Source organism: Anolis sagrei, chromosome 4 (assembly GCF_037176765.1).
Source record: "Anolis sagrei isolate rAnoSag1 chromosome 4, rAnoSag1.mat, whole genome shotgun sequence".
Taxonomy (NCBI): Eukaryota; Metazoa; Chordata; class Lepidosauria; order Squamata; family Dactyloidae; genus Anolis; species Anolis sagrei.
This window is the reverse complement of record NC_090024.1, coordinates 206513154-206523197: the sequence shown is the minus strand read 5'-3', so window position 1 is coordinate 206523197 and position 10044 is coordinate 206513154. Positions and strand designations below refer to the sequence as shown.

General features: G+C 42.3%; 1 protein-coding gene across 2 annotated transcripts in view; it reads right to left on the bottom strand.

Moving 5' to 3' along the window:
- Window positions 1-488: 488 nt before the first annotated feature.
- The window catches only part of KDM5B (lysine demethylase 5B), a 64373-nt gene continuing 54817 nt past the window's right edge, over window positions 489-10044 (bottom strand). The window contains exons 25-28 of one of the 2 annotated variants that reach the window (XM_060772439.2): window positions 4985-5096; window positions 4455-4609; window positions 2444-2750; window positions 489-1332 (exon numbers count right to left, since the gene is read on the bottom strand). In XM_060772439.2, coding sequence (XP_060628422.2) covers window positions 1313-1332; window positions 2444-2750; window positions 4455-4609; window positions 4985-5096 — 594 coding nt within the window. In that variant the 3' untranslated portion in view covers window positions 489-1312. Of the gene's footprint in view, window positions 1333-2435; window positions 2751-4454; window positions 4610-4984; window positions 5097-10044 lie in introns of both variants that reach the window. The other variant, XM_060772440.2, reaches the window with a different exon arrangement.

Genomic DNA, 10044 nt, shown 5'->3' with positions numbered 1-10044 from the left:
GCTTGTCATTTTTCCTATTAGTTTTTTGTCCTATCCATTGTACCCCCCCCCCCCTTCAGTTGACATTTCCTTGTCCCACATATCTTTGTCTTCATTGTTGGAAGATACAAGCTTTCACTATCTTCTTTGCTTACACTGGGACATGCTGTTTTCCCAGTGGTGGCTTCTTTCAAACAGGTATAGATCTAGCAGGGGAAGATGTACTTCACCAAGAATCATAGATCTTTAAGATCTTTAAAAAAAACTTGTACTACTGCACTTGCTCAAATAATTAGGGATGAGGAAAAGAAAGAACATCAGTTTTGTGTCATTTACTTGTTTGCTTGCCAAATGACGAGGACAAGACTTGGCACAACATGTATCTAGGCTCCCCAGAACCTAGCCTGAAAATGCAGATGCTTGGATGGTATAAAATGTAGTGTTTGAAAACATGTAGCGTAAAACTGTGGGAAACAGTTGCAGCTGAGAATTTCCGAAGACACTTGTGCTAAATTTTGTAACATAACCAAGGGTTTATTCCACAATATAAACTGCAACATTTGATACAAGCTACCAAAAAGAAGAAAAAGCCAAAATACAGCTGTGGCCATTACTTTACAGAGCTTTCCTGTCTTCTACATCACTAGTCCATCAGTGATACTAGAACCTAAACATTTGCTTTCTGTACATCAACCAATGCTAGAAGCACCAACACGCTGTTCAGAATTATAAATCCAGTCACTGAAACCAGACACAGAAGTTATTGCTCAGATAAATAAACCTAGTCTACAAAATCAAAGTGAGGAAAAAAATCTAAAGTTTTCAAAAAACGTTCAAGAGAGGAAACAGGGATTTCTTTAAAAAGAGGAAATACAGAGCAGGGAAACTTTAGTGCAGTGTTTTGCACTTAAACAGAGTTGATCAAGTGTGCTGGTAAATTCCAAAGAGGTAATTTAATGCTATACATGAAAAGGTGCATGTTTGATGCCTTCTAACTGGCGAAACCCCCCAGCTGAACAATCAGCATTTCAAACCTCAATAACCACAAACACCTTAAAGGATAAAAATACAAAAGTGTCAAATTGTTTTAAGTTCTGAAAAATGATCCCATGAGGATAGAAGTAGCACCATTTCCAACTTGGCTCTAAAACCAGCCCAGTGGCTTTATGGAGAAAAAAATTCATCATTTTCTGTGGCAGAGTTCTTGAACACCCATCAGGCATTCTAGGAAAAATCCTTTCCAGTACAGCTTGCACAAATATAGTCTTCTTTTTCTGCCATTTCTGGAGAGACACCCACACATACTTGGTGGAACCATTGGTTGCAGCAACCATCACACTGTACCCAATCCACCTAGATGGAAAAAGCAGACAAACCTTCAGAGGGCCAAACATAGAACAATTTTCTCAAAAAGCACTGCTATTATATTATAACCAATGCTCAGTGGTGTCTACTTTGGATGTAGACAGTAGTGGAATAGTTTCAGAGGACAGCAACAAAGACAACAGTATTCCTATGATTTCTACTTAGCTTGTTAATGTATTGCAGCAAAAACCAACAGTCTCATGGAACTTTATACAGTGAGACGTTGAAGAATGGAAGACTGGAAACTTTGGTGAGGCATCAGAACAGTAAAACTACTATAACATTAAGGTATGACAGATAAAATACTGTCAAACTGTATTAATTACACAGTGAAGATACACCCAAGTTAAATATGTGAGAGGAAGTCACAAGGAGGAGGGAGCAAGCTTGTTTTCTGCTGCCCTGGAGACTAGGACGTAGAACAATGGCTTCAAACTACAGGAAAGGAGATTCCACCTGAACATGAGGAAGAACTTCCTGACTGTGAGAGCTGTTCAGCAGTGGAACTCCATGCCCCTGTGTGTGGTGGAGGCTCCTTCTTTAGAAGTTTTTAAACAGAGGCTGGATGGCTATCTGTTGGGGGTGCTTTGAATGCAGTTTTCCTGCTTCTTGGCAAGGGGTTGGACTGGATGGCCCATGAGGTCCCTTCCAACTCTATGATTCTAAGGTTATGCTTTGTTTCTGTATGGTGGAAGAATTTCTTATTCTAGAGGTTGGGGCACCAATCAGGTTAAGTTTAATCTTAATCAGAGACAAACGGGGTGGGAATGGGGCATGAAAGAATTCTGGCATACTCAGGCAGTTGTCATACATTGGGGAGAAAAATCATGTTCTCTATTGTCCCAAAAGGGCACATTTCAGTAGATGCTTAGACAAGTTTTGCAATGGTAAGAGCAACCACTGAATGGAATAGTGGATGTTTCCTTTTGTAGTAGAGGCTCAAAGGCTATCTGATGGAGTTGTTCTAGCTCTGGGTATCTGATATGAAGCAGGGGATTGGATTAGATAGTGGACAAGTCCCCTCTGACTTTATGATATCATTACATTATGCATTTATTTATCATAATACTATTCCTAAACCCTGAACTTACTTCATCACCTTCAGGCTGCAGGCAGTTGACAGCTGGACAAATGGCATCCTCATCTTCAGATTCTTCCTGTTCAGACAAGGACATATCTGAAAGAAGCAACTGACTTTCACCAGATCGCTGAATGTCAAAAAGCTTTTCTCTTTCCAATTTGCTGGTATTCAGTTCCCTCAACTGAGCCAATTTCAGTTTTTTCTTGTTTGGAGTTATTTTCCTGACTCTTGTTCTCATTTCGCTGCAAAGATCTCCTCTCTCAAAGCGTCTCTTCAGTTTCCTTTCCATAGAGCAAATTCCATCTCTCTTCCCTCGGCAATCATTCTATGAGAAATATATATTAAAATAAGACCATCTCTCTTCAGTCATCAATTACACTTTAGTTTCCATTACTTGTTCCCGCACTGAATAAGCAGCACCTCTATAACACTGTTGCAAGATCAAACGGTTGTTCCACAGTATCAAATGCAAGTACAATTAGGAATTTATTCTGTTCCCCTCCTACTACAGTTCTTTCTAGCATCAAAAATATGCTTGACATCCTTTCCTAGGAAGCTTCCATAGGAAGCTGCCAGAGGGTGGGGGGGGGGGGGAGGGGGATGCCAGTCATTTTGGAAAAAGTCGTGTAATGCCCTGATGGATCATGGCCAGGTGCTTCCAACCTTAAGATAATTACAGAAATGTGCATTATATTGTTTGTGTAATTTTTGAACTGAATAGTAAAGATAATTCCTTTTTTAAAGTGCTTATAAATCAGATTTAATTACAAATAGTTTTAATCTTTAAAGAAAAGCTTTAAAGTAGATCATGTGGATAAATACTTCCGAAAATATAAAAGTTGCTTGTTAGGCCACACAGTTGTGTGTACATTTCCCTATATCAGTGGTGTTCAACTTGTGGCCCTCCGGGTGTTTTGGACTTCAGGTCCCAGAATTCCTGGTCATTGGATCAGCTGGCCAAGGTTTCTGGGAGTTACGAGGCCCAAACACCTGGAATTTCAACATATATTGAGAGGCAGAATTCCAAACAAAAGGGCTCACAATTTATTTATTTTAGTTTTGACTATAAGGCGATCAACATAAATTTGACAAAGGAAGGTTATATAAAAATTAAACTTTTATGAGGAAAAGATGAAATTCAATGTTTTGCACAATCGTAATATAATAACACAGCCAGACATAGTCATTATGTACAGTAATTTTTCAGAAGGTAAAATCAGAATTGGTTCAGCATCACCAAATTTGAGATTAAAAAGTTGCTCACATTTCTGCAAAAATTTTCATCACATTTTCCTTGAAGACATTAAGTCTATCTCTTCATAGAGTTCAAAAGGGCTCACAATTTCAAATCTACCTGAATATCATGTCCTAATAAAGAATTGGTACATTTGGAGTATTCTCCTCCCCTATATTTTTGAGGAACTTATGGTCTCTGGGATAGAGCCTCAAATGTCTGAATGGACTTTATTATTACTAATTTGGCTTTGTTTTGAAGCAGAAATGCCTAGGGCCAAAAGTATCTCATGCATGTTCTCTAGAGAAATTCACAAACACTTCAGAGGGGGTATTTTTGGGGTATAAGATAAAACAGTGGGCACTGAGTCTGGGAATAAAGGTGTCATACTAGCATACTAAAGAGAGTTAGCTGAAGTTTCACTGCTCTAGGCTAGTAAAAATGGCTAGACTAATAATTCGTGCATTTGTGAGGCTTAATTCATTAATTTTCCCTTCCTTTCTTCTATCCCTTTAAACCAGGCATGGGCAAACTTTGGCCCTCCAGGTGTCTTGGACTTCAACTCCCCAATTCTTAACAACCTGTAAGCTGGCTGGGATTTCTGGGGGTTGAAGTCCAAAACACCTGGAGGACCAACGTTTGCCTGTGCCTGCTTTAAATAATCAATGTCTCCTAAATCCAAATGTGAAGCTTGTATTTAATGAAGAAGCTTCCATACATGAATCTTTTGAATGAGAAAAGGGGCATTCAATAAACATTTATTTAAAAATGCTCTATCACAGTACCAATGCTCACTTTTTCGTTTGCTAGTCCCACTGGTGACCTCTGCTCTGTCTTTGAAACAGGGCTCTCCTTTGTGAGCAAGATCTCGTACAGCTCTTGTATTTCTGGTAATGAAACCTGTAGTAACTGTGCTTCCATCATCAGTTCATTCAGCTCTGTGCTTATGGCTAGAAAAAGACAGAAAAAGACAAGATTTTTTTAATTGTTCAGGATTTCAGTTGCAAAGCTTTAGAAATTTTATTTCCAAAACACATGTCAAATAAAGGAAAAACATTTTTAACCTTTCCTGAAAATATGAGCCGCCTTAAAAGAGTTATGTTATACTCTAGAATTTCACATCCCTTAAGACTGAAGATGTTAAGTAATAGTTGTTATGTGCCTTCAATTAGATCATGATTTACAGTGATCATATTCTAGGTTTTCTTGGCAAGATTTATTCAGAGTGGCTTAAATACAGAGACATTTGAACTCTGGTCTCCCAGAGTCCTATTCCAGCACTCAAACCATTATAGACACTGTCTTCCTAAGTAAAGCATATTTACCATGAAGAGGGATGCAGTTTTGTCCTGTAGAAAAAGGAGAGTGTAAATGCATGGGTCTGTTATTCCAGTCATGAGGCAAAGAGAAAGATGTGGCACCAATTGTCTGTGAAACCTAATAAAGAAAAGCAATTAAATACTTTTTTGTTCAGCATGCTGTGAATTTGAATAATCATGGCATAAAATGCAGTTATAATTAATCATTCAAAGAGCCAACCTGATATTTTAGGGGGTTTTGTTACACTTCACTATAATTAACCATATTTTTCCTAAAGACACATGTATGCAAATTTAAAAAAGAACAGGATGTTTTTCACATAAGCAGACAGAGCATCAGCAGCAAAAATCAAGAGGGGAACTGGAAAAGGACAAACTAATCAGCTTAATTTCTACTCAAACTATTTTGATGAAAAATATTTGTGTGAATCACAGAGGCCACCCAAAGGAGAAGCTGTAATTATAATGGCCCTCCAGGTGGATTTTAAGTCCCAGCAGCACTAGCTAATATTAGCAGGTACTGAGGAATTCTGGGAGTTTCTAATCCCACAGACTCTGAATAGCTACACAATTCCCTCTCCTGAAAAGAACAACGCTCCATTTGGTACTTTGTGTCAATTATTTCAGTTTTTGTAAAAAGGCAAATTATTCAAGAAAAATTACAGAACTTAGAAAAGTGCTTTTCAGAAGCAATTTATTTCTATTACTTAATATGGCATTTGAAAAGTAAATCACTGCCACTACTCATTATTGTGTTGAGAAGGTAACTTGTTATGCTGTTACACTGCTCGTTACTTTTCATTTAGTTTCTCATACTTTTTGAAACCTTAGAATTGGCAATACAATAACATAAAATGTGAAAATTTACTGCCAAAATGCATCTTTTTAAAAAGCCATAAAGATCACTTTTGAAAATAACTAGGCATAGTTGCTTATAACATCATTAGGTAGGTTCACTCCTTCTACTAAAGCTACTTTCAAAGTGATCTCATAAATCTGTTGCTTATCAAAGTAACTAATTACAACAGGTTTCCTCAACCTTGTTTAAAGCAGAGGAACTGTTCAAGGTCTTTCAGATTGTTGGGGGGGGGGCAGACTATAGTTTGGAAAAAATGAATTAATTCCTATGCACACTGCACATATATTTATAGTGCAAAGATAGATAGATATATAGATAGACAGATAGATAAATACAACAATACAATACTTGAAATGAAGAACAATTTTAACCAACATAAACTTACCAGTATTTCAATGGGAAGTTTGGGCCTCCTTCTGGCTGATGTAATAGTCAAGTTAATTAGGATTGTTGCTGTTGTGTGCCTTCAAAGCCATTTCAGACTTAAGGCAACCCTAAGTCTAAAGTTTAGGGCAGAGGGTGAGTAAATAGAGGTTGCTTACCTGTAACCGTATTTCTTCGAGTGTCCATCTGCGAAATTCACACCTATGGGTTTTCCTTTGCGCATGCGCAGAAATCCGGAACATTCTAAAGTTTAATGAAATTAAAAATGATTATTTGTGAGGCTCCGCCCCCCTCCCCGCCCCCTCGGTATATATGCCGCTGCATGCGGCTGAGGAGTAGTTCCCCAGCGCTAATCGCAGCTAGGTCTACAGGCATGACAGAGGGGAGGAAGGGCGGGTTGTGTGAATTTCGCAGATGGACACTCGAAGAAATACGGTTACAGGTAAGCAACCTCTATTTATTCTTCGTGTCCTCTGCGAAATCCACACCTATGGGTGAATAGCAAGCTACTGACCTGGAGGTGGGTCATGCCACGCAGGAAAAAAGGACAGCTCTGCCAAAAGCAGCGTCTTTCTTCGCCTGAATGTCCAACTTGTAGTGGGAGGCAAACGTGGATGGTGTAGACCACGTAGCTGCCCTGCAGATTTGATCCAGAGGGACTCCTCGAAGAAAGGCTTGAGATGTGGACACCGAGCGAGTCGAGTGCGCCACGATGTGAGAAGGAGGTTCCTTCTTTGCCAATTGGTAGGCTAGCCGGATCGTTGAAACAATCCAGGAGGCCAGTGCCTGTGAGGATGCAGGATGGCCCAACATGTCTTTTCTGTATTTCAAAAATAGCTTAGGAGACTTCCTATAGGAGGAGGTCCTATGCAGGTAAAAGGAAAGGGCCCTCTTAACATCAAGGGAATGTAACGCTACCTCCAACGGGGAGGATGGGTTGGGGAAAAAGGCCGGCAGGATAATATCCTGTGACATATGAAAATAAGAAACAACTTTGGGTAAAAACGTGACGTCAGTCCGAAGGACTACCTTGTCCTCGTGGAACCTGATATAAGGAGGGTCGGAGCGGAGGGCCGTCAATTCACTCGACCGTCTGGCCGACGTGATGGCCACAAGGAATGCTGTCTTCCAAGACAAATGGGAAATGTCACTAGAGGCCATAGGTTCAAAGGGAGGTTTTGATAACTGGGATAACACTAGCTCTAGGCTCCATTGAGGGGAAGGGAGGGAAGTAGGAGGGTGGACATTTTTGTAGCCCTTGAGAAACAATTGAATCAGGTGGTCTTGAAAAAGGGACGGCAAGCCGGATTTTTTACGATAGGAAGAGATTGCTGCTATGTAGCATTTGACTGAGGAAAGGGAGAAGTTTTTGTTGGAAAGGTGCATTAGGAAGTCTAGTACCACAGGAATTGGTGCTGATAAGGGAGTGAATCCCACTGCTTGTGTAAACTTCCCAAATGATGACCATTTATAATGATATGACTTCTTAGTGGTTGGTTTATGGGCGGCCAATAGCATTCGTGATACTTCCTCAGAGAGGTTCATTGTGGCCTGATCCTCCACGCCGTGAGGGAGAAGGAGTGGAGATCTGGATGGAGGACTAGTCCATTCTCCACTGAGAGAAGGTCTGGGGTCGGGTCGAGGCGGAGGAATTCTTTGTTGGAGATCTGGAGCAGGGGAGCAAACCAGTGTTGGCGTGGCCACCAGGGGGTGACCAGGATGCAGTCTGTGTTGTCCTGAATTATTTTGGCTATGACGGGGGATAGGAGAGGAAGTGGTGGGAAGAGGTAGAGTAGGCCTGGGGACCACTGGAACAGGAAGGCGTCCCCGAGACAACCTGGGGATGCGTGAGGGTGGAGCCTTGCGCAGTAGAGAGGGCAATGAGTGTTCACGGGGGATGCGAACAGGTCTATCCTGGGGATGCCCCACTTGCGGGTGAGAGTCTTGAAGTGTGTGTGATGTAGTTGCCACTCGTGATTGTTCTTTGAGGATCTGCTTAGAGAGTCCGCTAGTGTGTTGTCCTGGCCTGGTAGGTGGATAGCAGTGAGAAGGACATTCCTCCGAATGCACCATTCCCAAATCCGTGTTGATATGGCTAATAGTGTCTGAGAGCGGGTTCCCCCTTGCTTGTTGATATAATATTTGACAGCGGTGTTGTCTGTTACAATTTGGACTTTGCGGTTCGAGATGACGCGGACAAAGGCTCTGAGGGCCTTTTCTACTGCCATCATCTCGAGCGCGTTGATGTGGAATTGGCGGTCTTGGGGAGACCAATGGCCGCTCACTTTGAACCCTTTGAGGTGTGCTCCCCAACCTGAGTTGGAGGCATCGGTCGTGAGGGACATGGAGGGATGGGGTTGGATGAAGGACATCCCTGATTGAACATTGTACTGCTTTGTCCACCAAGAGAGGGAGTGAAGGACGGGGTGTGGTGGATATAGAATGCGAGATTGAGGTTCCCGGAGGGGGTCGAAGGACTTGATGAACCAGCTTTGTAGCGGCCTCATCTTTAGACGGGCGAACGGGGTCACATTTGTGGTAGATGACATGTGGCCAAGGATAGATTGGATAGCCCAAGCCGAAGATCGTCGGGAGTGCTGGAGGGTTCGGATTGCTTGCTGAAGTTTGAGGAAGCGGTCCTCTGGGAGGAAGGCTTTCTGGAGAGTGGAGTCTATCACGGCTCCTATGAACTGGATTCGTTGTGTCGGGGTGAGATGGGATTTTTCCTGGTTTACAACCAGACCCAGGTCCTGCAAAAGAGACAAGGTGTAATGAATATCGTTATGTAGTTGTGTTCTCGAAATAGAACAAAATAACCAGTCATCCAGGTACTGAAAAACTGTGATGCCTTGTTGGCGGAGATGTGCAGCTATGACAGACATGCATTTTGTGAACACTCTGGGTGCCGTGGACAAGCCGAATGCGAGAGAATTGAAGGAGAAGTGGTTGTCTTGCACCGCAAAGGTCAGGAACCTGCGGTGGGCCTCCCTAATTGAGATGTGGAAGTAGGCGTCTCGGAGGTCCACTGTCGCCAACCACGATTGTGGTGGAATGAAAGGGAGTATGTTAGGAAGTGTAACCATGCGAAATTTGCGGGGTGTAATGAAAGTGTTGAGTCTGCGTAAATCCAGGATGGGGCGTAGACCCCCATCTCTTTTGTCTATCAGGAAATATCGAGAGAAAAAGCAGCTGCTGGCATTCTGTGAAGGGCTAGGAGATATGGCGCCCTTTTGAAGGAGAGAGTGTACTTCCTCCCAGATCTCCTGGGAGGGTTGAGTGAGGAGGATCCTACCCACAGGTGGGTAAGAGTCGAATTCTATTGCGTATCCCCTTTCGACTATGTCCAGGACCCAGGCATCTGTAGTGATAGACTGCCATGCTGGAAGAAAGGGTTGTAGCCTGTTTAGGTATGTAAGTGGTTGTGTATGTATGGAGGGATGAGTGGTAACGGTTACTGGTGTGCTAAAAACGACGTTTGTTGTTGTTGGCAGGCCTGGTACCACGGTACTGACCTCTGAAGGGGAGCTGTGGCCGTCTTGGAGCTGTAGACTGGGCGTAGGATCTTTGACGTCCCCTGTAGAAGGAGGTATTGTAGGGTCTGTTGTAGTAGTGGGGGCGGTAGTAATATGAGCCCCACCGTTGCCGTTGGTGAGAATATGGTTGTTGGTCATATTTGAAGACCGTTTGTTTCATCTTATGAGAATGCTCAAGTTGTGAATCAGTTTCAGGATTGAAGAGTCCTGCCTCATCCATAGGAAGGTTTTCAATAAGGGTGCGTTGTGATTGGGAGAGGATTGCAGCCCTTAGCCAGGCGTGGCGACGA